Genomic DNA, 23,651 nt, shown 5'->3' on the forward strand with positions numbered 1-23,651 from the left:
GAAAGGAAAGGAAAGGAAAGGAAAGGAAAGGAAAGGAAAGGAAAGGAAAGGAAAGGAAAGGAAAGGAAAGGAAAGGAAAGGAAAGGAAAGAAATTCTTGGTGTCAAGGTCTTAAAGCCAAACACAGAATGCACTGGGATTTATTGCAACTTTTAGGGAAGTGAGAGAGTGTCTGTCTGGAGTCAGTGGAGCAGTCTCCATTTCCATAGGCAATACTATGTTTATAAAGACAATAGCATTGGTAAAACTGCTGAAGTGGATGTGAATCAGACACAAGCTCTGGACAGATAAGGAATGACCCCTCTGCCTGAAGATAAAGTGAGGGTGATGGGGTGAGGTTGTAGCTCTCACTCACTAGACTTTAAATATATAAATTATATGTAATTTATATATTTACTTGAATAAAATTACTCATGCTGTACTGTTGCAAACATAGTGACTGTTGTTGTAGGGGAAAAATAATAACCAAATTGTCTATATGTTAATTTACCAGTTATTCAGGGTCACCAGTCTATGATGTTCTGGCAAGCAGAAGCCTTGTCATTTGTCATTTGGGATGCAAAGGTCTATTTCAGAGTGCTGTGTAAGGTGAACTCGTGAATGTTCCGTTTTTACCTTGGTACAGTGGGACTCTATGGGGGCATTTAGTCTGTATTAAGGATATAATTAAGAGTGTCCTTTAAACTTATTTGAGTTAAAAACTCAGCTTTAGCATCTTTTCTGTTGGCTTCAAAGTAGTTAAATTAAGTTTGAAAAGTTATTGAACAAAATGCCTTGCAAAGTACCTGCAATTCTGATATGCACCACTAGATGGCTCTGTCCTCTTGTAGGCTTGGCATGTTAGGTAAACAGGCCACCACTGACCCAGACTACAGGCATAGATGGCTTCTTGAAGCCACCTGTGTGTTTGGTTGGCTCTTGCTATCACAAATGTCAGTCCTAGGAACTGAGTGTCTACACTGATACATAACTTGTTAGTCTTTCCTCAGATATGACTAATAGATTTTTTTTGTGGGCACCTGTAAATTCAGTTTCATATAATAAAATCCTGACATTCTAGATTTACACTTCCATTTTCATGGAGAAAAATCGTCCATGTTATACTAAAGAGAAATATATTAAAAGTTGTTTTTCACCTAAATGAGATTAGCAATGGGACTCTTTCTGTCTTGCATTTCCAACATTGCGCAACTCACCTACATTTGATTTTCATAACGTTTTTAGGATTTTCACACCAGCTACATTGTTTATACCAAATATAGCTCATGTATATTTGAGCTTTTGTGGAAGGGCAAGGTGCTGACACCACCTCCCATATGAAGGGAAAAGAGTCATGAGGTCCACTCCAGCAATCTGCAATCTGCAAAATATTTGAAAATGTTTTTATCTTGTAGTCATTATTCCCAATTCCTTAGCATCTATTTTTTCCTATCAACACTGACATTTTTCTTTAGGAGCATATCATATCAGGGCATATGATACACGAGGAATCTGCAGAAATGTCTCTTGGGAAAATATTTTTATTGTCATAATCTAAACATTTGCAGGGGAACAAAAGCATATTAATTACAAAGGAAGTATAAGTACACAACTTCTCAAGGCATTGACTCTTCATATAGTATTAAATTATATAAATTAATAATTTAATATAATATAAATAATATTAATGTAAATAATATAAATTTAACATAAATTAAGAATTTATATAATTTAATTATAAAAATATAAAAATAAAAATGATAAAATATAAAATTATAAAATATTAAAAATATAAAAAATATAAAATTTAAAAAATGTTTTAAATGCAAGCAGCCTTCTTGGGGGGTGGCAGATAGAGAGGTTTCAGATTTGTAGCTATGCACTTAGAAGCTTAAGAGGAAAACCATGAAGGCAAATGGATTGTAACTTCTCACTGTAGCAATGTGTCACGCTTTTCACAGTATTCACGTGTGTCCTGGACACTTGTCCATCTCCAGGGACAGAACCAGACTAGGGCAGACTTATGGATGGTAAGCCCTTCTCTTCCAACCCAACCCCGTCCTGCCTTAGGAGAGACGTGTGTGTGTGTGTGTGTGTGTGTGTGTGTGTGTGTGTGTGTGTGTGTGTGCAGGCCTGTGGAAACTTTATCTAGCTTCAGGGAAGAAAGACCATGAAAAGAAGACAACCAGTTTATATTAATATCAACTATTTTGACAGAAGATCTGGGATTCTAGGTGCCAAAAATTTGGTCTGCGTTTCTGTCCCCATGTGTTCCTTGTCTTTTAGGGAAGCCTGTGGGAGATATCAAAGGAAGGTTGATCCAAGGCCTGCAGGGTTCATGGTGTCATACGAGGGTAGGGCCAGTTAGAACAACACCTGGCTTAAAAAAGGCATAAGTATCTGTTATCTGTTAGGTAAAACCGAGAACTTGAGGCATGGGTAAGCCGTTTTTTCTATGTTCTTTCATTTCTACAAGCGCTCCTCTGGGCAGCAGCGGGTAGGGGATGGTTCAGTGCTTGAGGTACAAGGCCGAAGACTAGGATTTGCATCCCCAGTATTTACAGAAATGCCTGAGTAGGCATTCCAGCAAGGTATTCCCCAGAACAAATGGGCTAGCTAGATTTGTCTACCCCATGAGATCTGGGTTCAGTTGAAAGACTGTCTCAATAAATACAGAACAGAAAGATCAAGGATGACTCCTGACATCAGACCAGCTTCAGGCCGGGGGGTGGGGGAGGGAGGGAGGGAGAGAGCAAGCGAGCGAGAGAGAGGAGAGAGAGAGAGAGAGAGAGAGAGAGAGAGAGAGAGAGAGAGAGAGAGAGAGAGAGAGAAGGAGGGAAGGAGAATGGGAGGAAGAGAGAGAAGGAGAGAGATAGACAGGAAGGAGGAAGGGAAGGAGGAGGAGAAGGAGGACTGAATCAGGTATGAAACACCATTTCTCTTTACAGGTGAGCTGCCACTTAGAGGCTACAGCCACACTCGGAGGCTACAGCCAAAGTAACTTGCTGCCCACAATCACTTCATCCACCAAATAGTGATGTACAGTATTTGTGCTTTTAATTTGATAAAGCAACTACTTTTCTCCTACAGGATAAGAAAGGTTATTTCTAAAATAGCTTGCAAAAAAAAAGGACATTATCTATATCTATGCATCAATATACGTATACAATACAGACAAAAATATGGATAATTCTTTGTTGTCTTAAAGTTTATTGTGATTTAATTGAAGTACCATGAAGTTGACACACTTATAGTCAATGGCATTTAGTGTATTTGCAGAGGTTTGCAAGTCTCTCTTAACCAGATTTTAGGATAATGCCATCTAGAGAAGCCTTATTGGCCAAGAAAACCTTAAGGTGTCTTACTTACCCTGTGATGTTCATTCAGCCCAGTCCTTACCTTAGAGCATTGTAACTGTAAAATCTTTGTCCGCTTAAATGAGGATGTATCTTTTCACAGCCTCTTGGCATCTATGTAATTGGGGACTACTTCCTCCAGAGCCTGGAGCTGCCCCTTTAGATGTATTCATAAAGGAACAGGGTTTTCCAGTCCCCTAGTCTGTGTGGAAGGAACAGAACCCAAGCTCAGTACACACAGTGATCAAATTCAGCTAAGCTGACCCATGGATGAGACTCCCTGGTGCCCTTCAGGGTGTTTTTGCTAGCTCTCTGTGACTTTACATCTGAAGGCATGGGTTACCTGTCCTCTATGGCATCAGTCTGTCTTGCTTGTCTCTATAACTCTGTTTTCTATAGTTTTTGACATCTCCCAACTCATCTCCCCTTCTTGAGCTCTAAGGAAAGACACACTGTCTCTCCATGAATCTGCTCCTTGTGAACGTTTTTTGGATCAGTGGGACCACACACACTTGGGAGGCTGTTCATTAATTTGTGAAGTAGGTGGGATTTTAGATGTTTCCACTTTTGCCTGTTAGAAGTAACATTGGTATTTGTGGATACATTTTATAAGGACAAGCTTTTGGCTGTATCTAGGAATAGCATTTCTGGCTCATGTGGTGGCTCTGTTCATTTTGAGGCACTTCCAGGCTGTATTTACAAAGCGGTGGCATAATTTTACATCCCTACCATGCATCTGTGAGGCGTCCAATTCCAAACCCTTGCCAGCACCACTCACTGCTCCCTCTCAGCACAGCCATCCTACTGATTGTCAAGTGTTCGTTTCCTAATCTTTCAGAATATTTCATTATGTGACTACTCAAACCTAAGTAAGACACATATCTATTGATCTCTAAGTGAAAATGCAGCGCAGGAAGAATTAATTTGAGTTCTAAAGTTATCTTGCATCTGATACCAGTGGCAAAGTCACTTGCTGATGTTCATGCTGATGTATGGATGCATAATGCTGATAAATCTAATAAATCGTATAATGGGCCTAAACAACAAACTCCGTAACCATCTCAACAGATGCAGAAAAAGCCTTTGGCAACATCCAACATGCTTTCTCAGTGGTGAAGTGGCAGTAGGTTATAAGGGGAGGGAAAAGATTACAGTCTAGGCAATTTGACTCCAGACTTTCAGAGGCTATATTGCTGCTTCCAATAAATTTTGAACTCTCATGTAGAGACAGAAGTTATTTTAAATGTAGTTGAAAAAAGCCCTGTGCATCATTTGTATTTACAACATGCCAAAGTGTTTCTCTTAAGTTGTATACTGTTCGGTGTGTGTGTGTATGTGATTGCTAGGAAATAGAACCCAGGACATTGAAGCTGTAATAAGCTAATCACTCTAAACACCCTGGAGGGTTTGCCCGTGCTCCTTGTTTCCTGATCCAATGTTGTGGCTTTTCAAAAGAAAGACACACAGGCACAACCTTGTATTTTAAATACCTTAAACAGCTCAATTAGTGGGCCACTCCCTAACTCCATGTGGCTAACATACACTCCCCTCTTATATTCCTGAGTTAATACTTACTAAATCTGTATTTTATCTTTGCTGCCCTGGCCCCTGCTGGATCAACATGTCTGTGGTCTCTCCCTCCTGTACTTTGCTGCATGGTATGCCTCCTACACCCTTGTTATGCCTGAACACCCTCTTCCTCCTTCTTTAGTCCCTTCCTGGAAATCCTAAATGTCCTGCCCTGTGTCTCTGCCAGCCACTGGCCGCTGGTAGCTTTGTTGACCAGTCAAAAACCAACTGGGGACAAGCTGTTTTTAGTTCTATGTGCAGGACACTGCAAACAGTTTTTTTGGGGCAACATAACTAGCGCGAGAACACCATGCTATAGGACATGTCAGGCAAGAATTATGACACTTAGCTACATTCCTATCCAATGCTGGGAATTTTTTTACTTATATAATAAACAAACACAGGATGCAATCAGTATGCTTAGTAGATGAGAGTGGAGATGATTTAATATTCTTTTAGCAAATAAGCTTCTTTTGGAGACAATAAAACTTTCTACTTAAAATAACATTATTATAACGTTAAAATAGCATTTCATTACTTTTTAATGTATGTCACAAACCATTTGCTGCTTCTGTTACTGATTGTGGAGTTGATCTCTTTCTCTATGGGATCTGGGTTGACCTTAGTGATGTAAGAAAGCAAATGTGGAGGAGTGTGCTAGGAAGTCCATAACTCAGATCTACGAGACCTGCAGCTTCTGCAGAGGTTCACTGACCATTTCTAGATCTCAGCTTCTATGCTGTAGGAAGCACCAAGACCCTGGGATAGGTTCATTTGCAAGATCGCAGGCTCGCTGAGTTCCCAGCCAGCCGGCAGCCGGCAGCCACCAGATCTGATTTGCAAGATGGTAGTTGCTGAAACAGGTTTGGGACAGCCTGCCCATAGTAGTAGATGGGCTGAGGCCTTTACAAGTGTCTGTTGCTCACAAGGCAGTGCTGTTCAGTTAGGATGAGCCCAGCCCCCTGAGCCTTCCTCATGATGATCTGGGACCAGTGCTTCTCTCAACTGATAAACTTAACTTCTCTTGTGATTCATCTTTCAACTGTTGAGTCAGACATGAGTAAGGTTGAATCTTAATCTTGCCACTGTTGTTAATCAATACTTGTTTATTCATCATAGGCTTGCAAAGTTGATAGGTCTGGATCAATGATAGGTACGTAAAAATAGGTTAATTTGCCTAGAAAATTCTATCCCATAAGGAAAGAGCAAAAATAAATAAAACAAAATAAAAATTACAACAAAATGTCTCAAAACTGTTCTTTGATAGTGTGAACATGTGATTCACATCTCATTTAGAGGCTGGCACATGTCAAAGGTTCTAGTACCTTTGGAAAAAAGGCTTATTTATTTTGTATATATGAGTGATCTATCTGCATGCACATCAGAAGAGGGCACCCGATCATATCATAGATGGCTGTGAGCCACCATGTGGTTGCTGGGAATCAAACTCAGAACCTCTGGAAGAACAAATAGTGCTATTAACCTCTGAGCCACCTCTCCAACCATGGTTCTAGCATTTGTACGAGAAAACATCACATACATGACTGCAACTGTAAGCCAACCACCATGCACACGTGGCTTACGGTTTCATGATGTGACAGCACGAGGCTATCAGATGTGAGGACAGGACAGTTCTTTCTTGTGTTTACACAGACTCCACTCAGCTTTAAACCCCTGTAAAACGTCCTTTGCCCTTTACCACCTCGAAGGGAATCCAAGCCAACGCTCACTTGTGACCATTTAACTTGTGAATTCAAGGAATCCAAGAAAAGGCGGCTCTCCGCTGTCTCCCACTGGCCTTTAAACAGAGCCCTGAAGAAAGCAGGTGAAATCAAGATGTTACCTTTTCTTTTGAACCCTGGAGGCACTGTACTAGAACTGAGAGAGCAGAGAGGCAGGAGGGTAAGACATGAACGCCTGACTGTGGTGGGCACTCAGTAAGCAGCAAGCAGACTGAAGGTACTTTCTTTTATTCCTTTTCATTTCCAACTTACGTCAGTGATGGGGAAATGACAGTAGAACTCAAACCCCAAGAGCTGCTGGGACGGGTGAGACCCTTGGGTATGCTCCGCCCTGGAGCCTGGGCAGGGGAGCCCACAGAACCCTTCCTCCCTTCCTCCCTTCCTTCTGATATACCCATTTTGTTTCTGTTCTTTGCCAACACTGGTGCTTGATAAACTGGTAAGACCAAGTGTTGTATAAAAATTCAGACAACAAATGTACTACCCATTCAAATGTGTGTTATGTAAAAAGAGAGTATTTTTAAAAAGTACTCAGAACATTTAGAGAATGTAGAGAGAGGTAAGTTCCCTAAAGACTGCTTTTGATGTCTTAAAAGATTCAAGAGACCAAGAAAAATAAAAAACAAAAGAAAAAAATTCTATCAAACTCCCTACTACCTCTGAAAAATGCAAACTGAACACCGAAACATTATCTTTAACCCTCTCATGTTGAAGAGGAGCCAAAGTGAGCGGTTAGGGACGGGCAAAGTTGAGCGGTACAGCGTTTGCTGGAACAAACCCAGCACCCCCAGAACCAATGGGCGCCTGCTATGCATCAGCGCTGCGACATTGGTGCTTCTAAGACACTCAGCCTGAGAGGTGCTGAGCTAACTCCAGGCTCACTCTTACACATAAATGCACATTAATCACCACAGACAGGGGGCTTCTACTTTAGAGCCGAGGGATATGGGAAGGGCCGGGGGGAGGAAAGAGAGAGGAGATGAGTGAAGTATTTAAATTGAAATATATTTTAAAAATTAAACAACTAAATAAATGAGTCACTAACCCAGGGAATTAGGGAAGCATAACAAACATTGAAGTACGAATAATTAAAAAGCAAACTATGTCACAGAATATATGCACAGAGCATAGCATACAAAATGGGACAGGCCCACTTTCTAACGTATTCCTCCCCCATAGGCAGGACTTTATGCTGCTCAGGTCGACTCACACTTCTGAGCTCCAGGGTGGCAGGGACTACACCACAGGACCTAGAGGAAGGAAATTTACTCAGGAATGCAAGTATGGCTTAAAGTTACAGAACACGGAAAGAGTCAGATTGGGTTGAGGGAGAGGAATTGGATGTGCTTCCCCCATGGCTGTCCAAAGGGCATGTGATAAAAGTTCAGCATGCGTTCTTCAAAACCGGTTTAAAATCAGGCTCAATGGACACTTTCCCCACAGGATCAGCCTTCTCTAAACCAAGTTCAAGATAGCCCTGGCATTTAATGTTATTTTAGAGGTATAAGACCATTCAGTTAAAGCACAGAGCTGCATAAACTGGGACAAAAATGGTTTACCAATGTTTGTAGATGAAATGATTGAAATGATTCTGCAGCTAAAATACAGGCGTGTGTGAGTGTGTGTGCGCACACATAACTGTAAGTAAATGAAGACTAGTGGCTGGTACAAGATGGTCCTAACAGACCATCAGCTAATTTGTATATGAATAGGTTAAATGTAGAGATGGCCAGACCTTCACTGATAATGGTAGCAAAATGATAAAATTTGTTAAGATTTCCTAAAGTAAAACAAAGTCTATCAGAATGACTTAACAGAAAGACTTAATAAATGGCTGAGATGGCACTGATTTAGATCAACAATTGAACACAATGGTGTTCAATGTAAGTTAATTATAAACTAAAGTTGTCTAAGAAAAAAGTTAAAAAGAAACAAGTGAAAATAAGCAAAGATAACTGAACACAGGAAATTCTCAACCTTTAAAAACTTCTTTCCTTTTAAAGGAACTAGAACAGATAGGTACTGAATGTATAGCAGGAAGTATTTCTGGAGAGATGTACAAGAGACCGGTACTGGTATGTATCTCTTTAAATAGAACTAAATGATGGGTGTCAGGGCGAGGGACGAAATGTTTACTGACTGAAGCCGGAAGGTAAGTCAATTAAAAACCTAATTAAAACCTTTGTCAGGGCATGGATGAGGCTTGAGCCCCAGAACCAACACAAAACAAGCAACAAGCAAGCACGCAAGCTCACCCACACAAAGCCGGAAGCACAGAGCACACCAGGACACCACATCCCAAAGCACAGCCACCAGAAGCATCATTAGGACCAAGAAGGTTAATCTGATATTTGAATTCTTTCCATCATCAGACAAGATTTATCACTTCAGAGGCACCGCTGGGGAGTTTGACTGGAGTATTGGTGTGAGCCACTACTCGCTACAGTAGCCACGGTGACTACCGTCTTCCATAGCTTCCGCTGTATTACACACGGCCTGAATCTGTATATGAATTGAAGTTCAAAAAAAAATAAAGAACAACTTTGATTTAAAAAGTACCTCAAGGCAATAAAAAAAATTATTTTAATTTTTGATACATATTAAAACATTTTAGTCAGGTTTTCCTGACAGCATAACAGGACAGATACACAAGACCTCAAACATGCTTTAAAATGACATTCAGCAAAGTATTCAAGGTGTAATAAATAGCAATAATCACACACAAACACGTTTTCATACCCAATCATTAAGCTGCTAAAACAGACAGCTAAGGAATAAATAAACAAGAATTAACAACTGAAGAAAAATAAATGGGGCTTGTAATTCCCTCTACTTAAAGAGGGGGGCAATCTGAACAATTTAATTTGCTTTTCTTCAAGATTATAGCACTGACCCCTCCCCCCAAAATAAAATATCCTGGAAAAAAAAAATCACTCACACAATAATGCAGTTTTTAAATACAACAAATAAATATGAAACCAGCAAAGCAATTTCAAGTTGTAATAAAAATGGTCCCCCAGCCCCAAAGCTATGGAAATATAGTCACTGTGGTAGCAATGACAGTACCTGCTGTGACAGTGCCTGTGCGCTAAACTCATCTGAGACCTTGACAGGACTGTAGTGCAAATCCCTAGGGTCCAACTCAGGCAAACCCCCGTGTCAGGGAAAGACATTGCCCTGTGGAGCTGAGCGTGTACAATTTCTGTACGTATTTTATAAAGTTCAAAACGTTATGCATAGTAGAGTACCTTCATCCGCTTACTTCTGTCCCTAAATTGAGATGAAAACAGAAACATGTTGGGATTTCACCATTTGGTCTGAACCACACCAGAGTAGTAAAGTCAGCATTAGAAAATCTATAAAAGAGTTTTGTTTCCCCGACAGCATTTTTCTCTAACACTACGTAACTTTTACCTCACTGTGTGTTGAATGAAAGAGCAGATGCTTTTCCTGTGACAGGTCCATATGATGAAATCTACTAGCAGACAATGTTATGCAAACAAAGAGGTGACTCTAAGGATCTGTCTCCTCTTTTGTACAGTAACAACCTCAGCATCTGGTAGAATAAATTACATGATGGCAAAGAGCATCCAAGAGTCAATGGAAAGAAGGTACCGTTTTGTACAAACCAACCTTTTAACATAAGATAGATAAAATGGCAGTTACATGAATAAAGCAGCCATATTTCTACTATTAAACTTAAGTACCAGGATTTAAAAAACCAAAACAAAACCAGGTATAAGCAAACGGAAGAACATGACTGAAGAATACGAGTACATAATGCATTTTAGCTGCTCAAACAGCAAACTCTAGCTCCTAGAGTTACACATTGTTAAATTTAACCATGCAGGCTAACATATAATAAGAAATCACCCTGCATCTTTTCATTTTAAACTAAAACTAGTTTAATTGTAAAGTTATAAAACAGTGAGTGGATATTGCTCCAGCTTGCATCCGGTCTGGCGAGTGTGTCCTAGCACAGCAGCAAAGCCTCGTCATCACTTGTTTCAGTTTTCACTGTGGCTTCTAAGCAAGTGTCTGGTATCTGGGCGGTGTGCACAATGCCACAGCGCTCGCAGGGGCCGTCCTGGCTACTTGTTCTCACTCCAGGGTTCCCTGCACTGTGTGGCTGCCTAAACCCTTGTGCTTGGTCTGAAGCAAGGTCAAGAAGAGGTCTGGAGCAGTCATTGGCATCAATGTCCAAAGCTCCGTCTGAAACTGGAATTAGCATTTCCACGTCATCGTCGTCTTCTCGTCCACTCACCGCGGTGTCCAGCTGTCTCAAAGGACTCCGGTTCTGGGTAGTGGAGCTCGATCGACCTAGCGTAAAGCGGACCCAGCGCAGGCCCTGAGTCATCCGACTTAAAGCACTTGTGAGCTGGTGACGTGCTGGGCTCACACTCGGGGCTTCCACACTTGACACTTCCCTACCATCTGCGTGGCCACCTCGGGTGCTCGGAGCTGAGGAATTCCCACCTGATCCCACCGTGGCCTCCACGGCGGTCGTGGGAGGGACCTTCTGGGGCAAAGGCGCTGCAACCCCACCTGATGCTCCGGCTGTATCCCTTCTCTCAGTTTCTGTGTCCGTGTCATCGGACTCCACGGAGAACAAGCTCCTGTGAGGGCGACTCCTTTCAGTTTCTCTGCTGCTGCTCTGGCTAGGGACAACCTCATCTCCATCTCCTGAGACCAAAGCCAATGACCCTGAATGACGTGATCTTGCAAAATTAAAAATACGATTCCAAATGTTGCTAGGTCTGCCTGTCATAGGAAGCCTGACTGAAGTAAATCCCAGCTGAGATCGGACAGCTAGCCTCAGGTTTTCTAGGACGGAAGCCTGCAAGAGCAAGACAAAAGAAGACAGTTAATAATGAGGTATTAAGGTGAAAAACATTCTTTGACTCACTGTTACTAGGAACAGGTATGAGTTAAATTAAATTAAATTCAGTTACCTCTACAGGTCTACTCATAGTGAATCTAATCTATAACTTAAATCTTAACCTTACAGTGGCAGTTTTGTCAATTACAACAATTATAAACCTCAATAATATTCCAATTCTACAACTGTACCACGTCTGGAAAATAGATACACTGAACACTTCTACCATACTTCACTAAGTGACTTGTTCATGATTAAGTTCCTTTACCCTCCTAAAAACTTACAGTTAGACTTGAGTCACAAGGCTGAACTGTCCTGTCAATGTGGGAATTCCATTTTACAGAGCTAGTTTCCAAGGACGGAGTGAATGAATACTGAGGACGTTTTACTGTTTCAAATAAAGGCCCGAACATACTTGTAATACAGACTAGATATCAAAAGTATACATTTGGATGCCTTCTCAAGTTTTAAGAAATAAGATTTTTTTTTCAGTTTAGGATTAAATATAAACCACATTAGTCTTTAAAAATTGATAATTTAAAAATTTACAGACTTTAAAAATATGGAATTCTTCACAACTCAATTAGCACACAATGAAAGCATCTTTCTTAACTAGATGAAAACCTAGGGGCCAGGGAGACGGCTCACCAGGTGGAGGAGCTTGCCTCCATGCCTGACCACCTGAGATCGATACCTGGAGCCCACGAGGAGGACAGAGAGAACAGACTCTTGGCAAGTTGTCTTCTGACCTCCACGGGACGGCACCACGACATGCAGCCTCTTCCAAACCCAATGATAAGTAGGTTAATTAAACGATCAATCATTTTGTCTAGATGAAAGTGTCAGGTGAGCTTTAAACAGTCTTCAAGCTCCACCTAGTGGCTGTAGACTTAGGGCAAGCATAGCTGTAATGAACCTCACACTGAGCATTTAAAACTAAGCAAAGGAAGGTTGGTGATGCAGTCTTCAGGCCCTGCCTCTCACAGAAGCAAGAAGGAAGTGAACAGGCAAGCACTGCAGCCAGTGCTCTTCACCTGTTTGCCGTGTGCACAGCCATGCCTGTCTGTTTGCCGTGTGCACAGCCATGCCTGTCTGTTTGCCGTGTGCACAGCCATGCCTGTCTGTTTGCCGTGTGCACAGCCATGCCTGTACAGTCTGAGACAACTCAGCCAACGCTTAGAGGCTGCCACTGCAGGAACATTTATAGCCAGCTTTAGTAAAACACACATCACCATTAAGGAATCTGGCTATCAGCACACATGGACTTTCAGTACAAATGTGAAAGGTTTTTTCTTTTGCCAATTAAGAAGAATCTAAATACAAAATTAAAAACAAATAGTAGTTCAAATTTAGAATGAACATCTCCACCAACCACTCCTAGTGCTCAGTATTCGAACCACAGTCATGTGAGCCCGAGCATCTGCCAGACCCTCACCTCGCACACTTTCTACCAATGTTATCATCACAGTCTGCCAGAAGCAGCAGACAATCTCTGCTTACTTAAAAGCCTGTTAACTCGAAAGTTGCAAATTTAACATTAAATTCTGTAGGGAAATGTCACAGTAGTTTGATGGATAATTGTCTAATGTTTCACTTGTGAAGCAGTAATAACTGACCAGAAAGCATTTCTAGTTTGTATTAGGAGCAAATTACAAAATTATTTTCTTTTAAAAACTTATGGAAAGGGCTGGTGAGATGGCTCAGTGGTTAAGAGCACCGACTGCTCTTCCGAAGGTCCTGAGTTCAAATCCCAGCAACCACATGGTGGCTCACAACCATGTAATGAGATCTGACGCCCTCTTCTGGTGTATCTGAAGACAGCTACAGTGTACTTACATTATAATAATAAATAAATCTTTAAAAAAAAAAACTTATGGAAAGTTGATAATTTGTTACCAGAAATTTCAAATGTGAGAACTTGGCCTCATTAAACAAAGTTCAACAACTTATGTTATTTAAAATGCTGTTTAAATGGAATTCTGGCTCTAGAGAATGAAGCAATATGGAATAGACTTCAAAGTTACCTTGGCTTTTGGGACAGAATCTCTATACACTTGGAGTGCCATGGCTGACAGAAAAGCTGTCTCCACTGGGAGACTGGCAGGCAGCTACAATCCAGTGACCTAGGGTGGGGCTCTGGTGATTCACGGTAACGGGACAGTTTCAGCAGGGCTACAGACAGACATACACTAGCCATATCAGCAGGGCTACAGACGTACACTAGCCATATCCAACTGATCACAGCTGTATATGTGAGTCTGGATGGGGGCTTGGTGAGCATCTTTAGTGGGAAACAGCTATGGAATGTTGTCCTACAGCAGTGTTCTGCGTGGGGCTGTCTGAACTCTGCCCCATGAGCCTCTTCCCTCAGTGGCTTTTAATTCATATCCTCTCATAGTAACAGAGTACAGCCATGGGCAAACAGCTCCAGTGAGTCCTTCCAATTCTTTTAGTGAGCTGGAGAACCAGAGGGAGCTGGAGAAGCCAGCTTGCAAATGGTCCTAGCAGAGAGCAGTCACATGGTTTGTGCTCCTACTAGCTTTCCAGAGCTCAGTGGGAAGGAGGTGATGGTAGCCAATGGAGGTAACCATGGTCTGTCACCTACCTTCAAAGAAACTGATGGTGGCAGTGCCAATGACAGAAACTATAATCAAGTTTTTTCTATTTTTTATACCTAACAATTTGACCAGTATAAATTCTTAATTAGAAATTAGATCTGAAAAAATGTTCAAAACCTACAAATTCTCACTGAGGATTTGAAAAAATATCCAGCTAAGGTGACATGTGTCAGAAGTAAAAGGGTGTTCAATTTTAAAGGAGTTAAGGCACTAAAAAACTAATTTTTCCTAGTTCTAATTCTGAGAGTCATTTTTATAAATGTTTGTGAATATATTTAAAATTTAAATGCACACAAATGCTTGTGACTAAAATAAGCTGTACATTTTTATAGCTTGAAATGTTTTTAAAACTTCCTGAGAACTTTGAAGAACCAAAGAGTGTGAGTTACAACCAAAAGAAAACGGACCAAATTCTTAAACACTAAAACCCAGCTTCAAGTTCTCCCTTAGGAGGAGGGGCAAATATTCACTCCTCTTCAATTACTTCACTTAAAAATGGTTGATCTGCCACAAGTAATGTGTTAGTACATTAATTTTACCATTCATTCTTTTTTTTTTGTTTTGTTTTGTTTTTTGGTTTTGGTTTTTTCAAGACAGGGTTTCTCTGTATAGCCCTGGCTGTCCTGGAACTCACCTTGTAGACCAGGCTGACCTCGAACTCAGAAATCTGCCTGCCTCTGCCTCCCAAGTGCTGGGATTAAAGGCATGTGCTACCAACGCCCGGCTTTACCATTCATTCTTAAATCTCTAAGTGTTCAATCAGAAAATTGGCCAAAGGTTTTAAATTTCAGTTCACCTGCTCCCTTATCCCCAAATGGAAAATGTCTCAGAATGACAGTTTTATAATTACAAAAATCAGAATTGTATAGATTCTGTGAAAATGTAATACAATTTATAAATTCAATTGTCCATATATTTAATATTTGCATGAATGTGAAAATTCCTAAAGTTAAGAATTCCTGCTCTACTACTTGTAGACTTAAAAGATGATGAAACAGATTAGAATTCTCATTATACCTGATTAGGTGAACAGACAGGAAAATCTTCTACTGGAGGGATTAGTCCCTGAGCGATCAACTGTCCATATGAGGGGGGAGCCTCTCTTCGTAGAAGTTCTGCTTCCACTCGTGACAACTGGGTCTCAAATGATCTTGGAGTAAAGAGAAGAAAAGGGTCAAAAGAAGGCAAGCAGCAGCAATGTTCTGCCGTCAAAACTGAAGCACTTGAACCCTTCAACTAGCTAATTCCATTGGGCCACGCCTGCTCTGGGATGTAAGGCTGATGTGAGCAGTGTGCCCACAGGTGCTTCATGCTAGTAAGAGCCTAGATTACTTGTTTAATGGACAGAGGAAGTATCTGTACACGACAAAACAACAGACTTCAAAACCCCAAGCCCACACTCTAGGAGGTAACTGGTGACAGGTCTCAGCAGACACCCTGTCCATCAATTCCAACACAGCTGGACTGAAGTGACGTAATCGGAGACCCGGCTCTCCATTGCTAAAGTTTCCTAGCCATTTATGTTTGCTCAGAGAAAAGATGCACAATGGCTCTCGTGGCCCCATGCATCTGTGCACCATCTGTGCTCTCTAGCTGTTCAGCATGGTCTTTGCTAATTGATCATTTGTAGCTGTTAGGACTGAAGGCAGCTGTCCCCACAATGCCCTCTAGGGAGATGCCCCTGCCATTAACATCTCTCAATTTATCTTACACCACACTGGAAGCTGCTCTCCCTGAAGTCCATTCTCCCTGCCTAACTTGTTATTCAACTGAGAACACGGCTCTCACTGAACTGCGCATAGCCAGGCCGAGCTCCACTGTCATGTGCTATCAGTCCCTCATGTGTTCCCAAGGCTCCAGACCAAATGAATTATGTATGTATTCTTGGAGCAATGCTGGACATTCTTCTATATACTCCCCAGAGAAGACCGCTCCAGGATCTCCTCTCTACGCCCTACTCACATATTTCCAATGGCAGCTCCTGGAATAAGGGCTGTCACATGCCCCTATCATGAGAACATCTATGCTACTTTGTCGTGGAGATTTCAGATCACTCACTGTGCTCAGCTTACCCACCCACAAGTCTCTCCTCATCATGAGCCTGCTTGTGAAACTGGCTCATTCATTTCCTTCTCACTTGTAGAATGGTATAAACATTGGACTCTCAGATATGCAGCATTACTGAATATTTATGAAAACAAGATAAAACTGTAACTGAGAATAACAGCTTACAGTAAGTTAGTAAATATAACATTGACTTTTCTCACCTGATAAAGCTAAATAATACTTTGTACTATGTTTATCTTTGACCATTGGGCTTATCATCCTAATTTTATGTATCCTAAATTTATATATCTCTAAGCCACATCAAAAGGAATAATGGCAAACATTTGGGGCACACTTTGAAATCTTCCCTGTTTTTGTATGTGCTTGTGTGCATGAGTGTGCTCTCCTGTGTGCATCTGTAACTATCCACCTTTCACTGAGACCTGGAGATTTCTAATCAGGTTAGACTGGCTGGCTGGCAGAGCCCAGGGACCCTCACATCTCTGCTGGAACTAACATGTGTCCACCAGCACGTCCAACTGTGTGTGGTTACTCAAGCTTGTGTGGCAAGCACTTGACCAACTAAGCTGCCCCATACCCAGTCCCTGGGCCACATGTTTATTGCAGAAATATAAACTAAAGTCTGTCTGATACTGACCTCCGTTCAAACATTCTCAGAGAATAAAGCTTGCAGGTGCACCCCAATGCAATGACGAGCAGCAGGCCACAGATGAGGCTCCCGATGACAGCTGCTGTTATGACTCTGGTAGGCACAATGACTGGGCAGTTCTCCTCGTCACTGCCATCACCGCAGTCATCTTGGGAATCACACACCCAGCTTTCAAACACACAGCGGTTGTTCTTACAGTGGAAATTCCCTGGCTGGCAAAAGAAGCAGTTTTTTTCATCAGAGCCGTTTGGACAATGGTTTTGGTAGTTGCAGCGATCAGAACGAGGGTAGCAGACACCATTCCGAGAACATGGAAATTCTTCCTTTTGGCACATGGTACAATTGATTTCATCCCTTCCGTTTGGGCAATGCCAGTACCCATCACAGCGCTGCTGCTCTGTGTAGCACCCCCAGTTGCCCCCACAGGGTATTTCCCATGGCAAACAGAAGCCATCAACTTGGTAAGTAGCATTGAACCCTCTTGCGGCGTTCACTTTGTCAGCACAGAAATGTACTCTTATCTGTCCGGAGGAAGAAACGACCGTCAGAGGAGCGTGAGAATCAAAAGCAGTTAGCACACGCAAAAGCTTGCGAGGATTCTCCTCCAGCCCGTCATATATTTTGACATAATCACCATACCCAGTACCATCAAGTTTGAAGTCAGTGAACCGCAATATGACTTTCCGATGATCGCCAGTGTCTATCAGCCAGGTGCAGTTACTTCCAGGAGGATAAAAGTCCGGGTAGTTGGGAGAATTGAAGGTGCCATAGAAGTATTTTAACCACTGTCCGCATGTCGGCATGTCACAATCGATCTCGTCTCCTAGGTCAAGGCAGTCAATGTTCCCATCACATTTTAAGGACTCAGGGAGACACGTATAAACTTTGGTGAAGCGGGACAGACACTGGAACTGGTTGTAGGCACAGGGTTGGAAAGCAGTTGTTGTTGGGGGGTGAGCATCATTGGCACAGACCTCCTCGTCAGAACTATCCCCACACTCATCCATGCTGTTACACTTCCAGGCTTCTGGAATACACTTTCCATTACCACAACGGAACTGATCACAGGCACAGTTTGGCTCCTCAGATTTCCCTGGAGAGTGTGGCAAGGAAAGAAGAACACAAGTAAGGCCCACCCAGACTTGAACAGACAGTGCACATCTTTACAATGATGATGACTGAGCTCCAGTGATATGGCTGTTAGAAACCGTATCCGTGTTAAGAGCATGTTCAGTTCTAGTGGGAGACTAGCACTGGCACCTCATATCAACAATTCCATCTATTAAATGTTTGTTCCTTTCCCACAAAGTTCCTTGCACTTTAACCTAATATAGAAGGGTCAATTCTATTTGGTAGAGAGCTATTTCACTGTGGAACATATAGTGAAATGATTTAAGACACATGAGCCAAAGAACACACTGTCTAAAGAATGAAACTCTACAACATAATTGGAACATAATGAGAGGTTTAAAGAAGAAAATCACTCGAGTAACTGCTTTTCAAGTCTCTTTCTTGTCTCTGTATGCAAACACAGCAGTAACTTAACTGTGCTGTATTTACAATTTAGGTCTGCTTTTGATAAATTGTCATTTTAACTTTAAATTGCTTACAGTTCATGTAATCATGATCAAAGACTCCCACATGTGCATGACTTCATAATGTTTGGAAATGGTTTAAGAAAAGCAAAAATTTAGAAGTCTGAGACTATACACTATGCTGGTGGGGTGGGTTCAGTCTTTTGTTTAAGGTGTAATGAAAACAGTAATTCATATGCCAAAACCTATGCTCTGATGTCATATTTGTGATATGGGCAAATGCTTGAAAGAGGCTTGGAGAAAAGTGAACTTTCAAGGCAAATAATAAGATGTTCTTAAAAACAGACTTTAGTTCATGAAATTAATAATTATATTATGGTTATACAAAATGTCAAACTGGAATCTCAAATTTGAAGGCATCTGACTCTAGCTTCTAATCTTCCTCTCGGCTGCCCGAGGGCCAACTCATGATTAATTGGACACTGCTCAGAAAACTAACTACAAAGTGACTGAGTGGGTAACCGCACAGAACACGGTGCAGCATTTCCTTAAAGACACCTGAAAAATACGCCAGCCGGAAGCCTTTCCTGGACACGCTGTCATCTGAGTGGAACCGGATCCAAACGTGGTCTTGGGAAGAGATATATGGTGGCGGAATCGTGGACCCACAAGCTCTGTAACTTTCAGTATTCTTGTATGTTTCTATTGTCAGCCAGTCCAAAGTGCATCTTCTGGACCCCTGGATATCAAAATCCTGAAAACTATAACAAGAGAAAGTAGGAAGGAACTTTAAAAACAATTGACTAGAATATCCATAAAGATGCAATGTAACTGAAGACAAAACTCCAAGTCCCTGCTTCTTCTGCCCCAGCAGCGGCCGCACCGCAGCAGCACACACCCGCTTCTACAGTCCTCATGCATGCAGCTCCTACGCTTCCATAACAGTCTTTCTCTTCATGAGGTAAGACCAGACTCCAAAACCAGGCTGGACACCAGCTGACAGCACCTATTTCTTTTGTTTACATATTAAAAAAATATATTTCCAATCCCAATCACCTACGTTTCTTCATGCTTGAGCCAGAAACTCCAGCAAGAAGAAATGTGCTAGAGGCTCCTCTCTGTCTCCCATTACACTCCACCACCTACCTCCTTAAAGCAGCTTCAGCAAACATTTTCTCCACAGCAAATCAGAACAATGGGGGTGGGAAGGTTAAGAGTGCAAACAAGAGAGTAACATTTGTGTGAGAGGTCCCTGAGTTTGAGAATACGCTTTCATATAAAGCACTCTATAGTTGAGCATTATCATGTAGTTCTTAAAATATGGGCACAAGCAAATGACAGAAAATCAAACAAGAACATGAAAGCAGTCACTGCTGTAGACATGGAAATTCAATTTTGCTTTCAACATCTGAATATGGCTCACTAACAAATGAAAGTCTGACTATCTCTCTGCCTCTGATTTAAATCAAGTAATAAGGAATTTAACTGGAAGGCTTCCATTACGCTGTTTTCTCTTTCAATACTCTGAGCACCTCTAACTCAGGCTGTCTGTCTCTGGCCTTCCATTATTACATACAGTGCTTTCAGAGATCTCTACACATCGGCATCTCTCTCTTACACACGAGGAATCAGATTTTCATAGTACATTTAAGTTTTTAACAGTCTAAAATTACTACTTACATGGGAAAGTTATCAGAACTGTGATTTGTCTTAGTCAACATGCCAATAGGTATATATTACTATATTATAAGTATTCAAATATATCCACTAGCTACATTTAAATGCAATTATATTTTGTAAGGCTATTTGCTTTTATAAGTTAAGAAACACTCTGGTAACTAGTTCATGTTTTACTAGACCACCAAGTACTGAGTGGACAAAAAGGGCTATGAAGAAACCCTGATGCCTAAACATTAGTGTCTGAGGAAGCTCCTGCTGCAGGCTGACTTCCTTCGTTTTATCTTAGCACTTCCTTCTTTCACATATCTGGAGTTTGGGGTGTGAGCTTATGCTGAGGAAGGTTCTCTGGATGGACTTCCCCCTTCCTCCTCATCTCCTGTGTTCCCTCTCCAGATTTCTACTTTACAACTAGTCTTGCGTGGTGTCGCACACAGCTGCACATCCTGCCATGGGTCAGCTTGTTGCAAACGTGTTCATATTTGCTAGGAGGCATTGTTTTCTTCACACGCTTTCTTAAACAAACAGCCAGCCCCTGCTCCTTGACTTTGACTCCATATTCTATGTGTATGGCTGAGGGAGAAGGGTGAAGTGGTTTATGTCTCCAGCTGTAAAGTTTACACAGGGAGCTCTCACTTGTACATTCTAGGGTCTTCCGCCCTACTTCAATTTAGACCGCTTAAAGAGGCAGGAAGATCAAGGTCATTGGCTACATATCCAGGTCTGGTCCTTAAAATATTAAACAGACAAACAAAAACTAGCATACTTCCATATTCCTGTATATTTCATGTTATTGAGGATTTTAATTTTATCTTAAATTTAAAGGTGAATGCTCATTTTATCCTTACTTAAATAGATATTTTAAATCATCTACCTGGAAGTGATATGCATTTTGTTTTACTTATTAAAAAGTAAATCAATATAAAGTTTCCTATCATGAGCACATTTGAACATCTGGATGGGCTACATATGATCATGCACAGGACTCTTTGAATAACTTAAAACCGTATTTTAATAACTGCACTGAAATGCTTGTCTCTATGTATATCCATGGTTATTTTTTCTAAAAAAAATTGGTTATTGTCACAATAAAGACTTTATTACTAAAGTCATCATTTATCTATGTAAATCTAAATTCATTAACTCCTTGCCAAGTATGGAAAAACCCCTGTAAGTGTGGGGCTCACTTCAGTTCTGTTCTGCATCTCAACAGTACCCTTTGTTTTCAGTATATCTTGCTTTGTGAAGTCTCCATGATGCAACACACAATGAAATTCTCATGGCAGTGTTCCAGAGCATTCTGTGCTGCAAGAATCTCCAAGTTTTACACGAGAGCGCTGGGAAGCTACAATGTCTAAAAAGCCTTATTTTTTACATTATGCATATGGCATTATGTGGTGTGTGTGTGTGTGGTGTGTGTGTGTGTGTGTGTGTGTATTGTCTGGATGTATTTAAATACATCACATGTGCACAGTGCCTTAGAGGCTAGGATGGTGTCAGAGCCCCTAGAACAGACCACACAGACAGCTGGGAGTCTCTAGGGGAGTGGGGTCTGGCAACAGAACTCTGCTCCTCTGTAAGACCAGGAAGTGCTCTGAGCTGCTGAGCTACAATTTTAACTTTTAGGTTCAGATACAAATTCCTATTAATTCTAGTTTTATAGTAACAGCCCCATATTTGGTAAAATATTATTGTCAGTATATTCATGCTTAATCATATTACAAATTACAGAAAGCAGCCGAACAGTCAGACTCCAGCTTGGGTGGTGTTTCTGCAGACATACAATCTGTCAATCAGGGGAGACACTTATATTTGTCACTTCTTAAGTTCCAGGAACTAAGGGAAAATACCTTACAGCTATGGCTTACAGCTTCCACAGAGGAGATGTGGGAAAGAAGGTGGTTATTTCTCTAGGGACTGGTTCTCTGGTTATGTGGAAATACACATAAAGTAAACTAAGTTACATACTTTATTTTAAAAATGTAAAAGGGATTTGAGGCAATGTCCCCCAGAGCACCTTGTAAGTTTAAAGCTTCGCTCCCACCCCTAACACTCAAAGGAAGGAGCGAGTGCCTCCTGCTCTGGTCTCACTGCCTACTGTACTTCTTTGATTAGGCCCATTATTTTCCCCAACAGTCTTGACATATGACTGTAAGAAATCATCAGCAGGTTACTAAATAATCACTTTTTAATCTTACTCTCACAGTATTTTTCTCTATAAAGTTATACACTTTAAAATTTAACCTTTTTATACAACATTTATATTAGAATCTGAAGCTGATGGTGAGTTTTCATAGAAATGCCATATATGGGGGCTGTAGAAGTGGCTCGTGGGTTAAGGGTGCATGTGTATGTATGCACATGTTCCTGTGGGAACAGACATGTACATGTGGCCAGAGGTCACGTCACCTGACTCTTGTTCCTCAGACTCTACTAACCAATGTTTTCTGAGAGTTTCTAGCTGAACTGGAATTTGTCAAGTGGTAGGTTTGGCTGTTCAAACTCAGGTTTTCATGTGACACTTTTGTGACTGAATAGTCTCCCCAGCCTTCACTTTATATTCTTAAACAATGTTATTTTGCTTCCAAATTATAAAAAAGAGGGCAGAGGAGAAGGCTCTGTGAACAGGTGCTTGCTATGCACACACGAGGTGCTGACTTGGATGTCAAGAACCCATGTGGCATGGTGGTACATGTTTGTAAGCCTAGTGCTTAGAGGGGTCAGGGGGTACAGGCTCATGCCCAGAGCTCACTGGCTACTAGTCAGGCTAAAAGACAGGTCCAGCTTCAGTAAGAGACCCTTCTCAAAAGGAAAAGCGCAGAGTAAGAGAGGACTGTACGTCGGCCCGTGCAGACATGGTGAACACACTGCACATGCGAACATCAGCCTCCAGCCTCTATGTGCAGACATGGTGAACACCCTGCACATGCGAACATCAGCCTCCAGCCTCCATGTGCAGACATGGTGAACACCCTGCACATACAATCACACAGCAAAAAAAGACAAAACATCTTAAGATATCCTTAATAGCATGGTTAAAGTTTTATGAGCACACACCCTTGCAATCCCATTTTAACTCCCTTAAGGTAGAGGAGTTAACTAATAAGACTATGGTTATGGAATAGGTAGGAATAGGTCTTTGAGTTGAGTAGTGAGTTTTGTTTGTCTACACATTGCTAAAGACTTCTCTTGATCCTCATAAGCTACTTAGAAAATTATACTTTGGTTAAAAAGTAGTTGCAATGTCTGCGTGTAGTGATGTCCTCTTAATGTGCTGAAAGAACCCTGATTGGATCACTAGTTACTTTTTAAACGGCACTGATAGCCATAGCTTATTTTATGGTCTGCAAAACATTCCATATTGCTATACCTATAGAAATTGTATTCCTATTTCTAAATAAAAGAATAATAATATGAAGATACCAGGGTTACCTTATGGTAATGACCTCCCCTGGGTTTGCCCTGATGAGCCAGCTGCAGTTGACTTGGGCAGGATAGTCTGATGGCCAGCCTGGACTCGTGATTATTCCACTCGGTGCTCGAATTTGTTCTGGAGTCTCCCCACAAGCTGGAAGACAGCC

General features: G+C 41.4%; 1 protein-coding gene across 2 annotated transcripts in view; it reads right to left on the minus strand.

Annotated features, from left to right (window-relative positions):
- Positions 1-9,192: 9,192 nt before the first annotated feature.
- Positions 9,193-23,651, minus strand: part of Lrp12 (LDL receptor related protein 12) — a 69,503-nt gene continuing 55,044 nt past the window's right edge. For both annotated transcript variants that reach the window (XM_021216923.1, XM_021216922.2), the window contains 5 exons: positions 23,503-23,638; positions 18,952-19,154; positions 16,847-17,951; positions 15,160-15,292; positions 9,193-11,482 (listed from right to left, as the gene is read on the minus strand). In XM_021216923.1, the coding sequence (XP_021072582.1) occupies positions 10,619-11,482; positions 15,160-15,292; positions 16,847-17,951; positions 18,952-19,154; positions 23,503-23,638 (2,441 nt within the window). In that variant the 3' untranslated portion in view covers positions 9,193-10,618. The remainder of the gene's footprint in view (positions 11,483-15,159; positions 15,293-16,846; positions 17,952-18,951; positions 19,155-23,502; positions 23,639-23,651) is intronic.

The sequence above is a fragment of the Mus pahari genome, chromosome 17 (genome assembly GCF_900095145.1).
Source record: "Mus pahari chromosome 17, PAHARI_EIJ_v1.1, whole genome shotgun sequence".
NCBI lineage: Eukaryota > Metazoa > Chordata > Mammalia > Rodentia > Muridae > Mus > Mus pahari.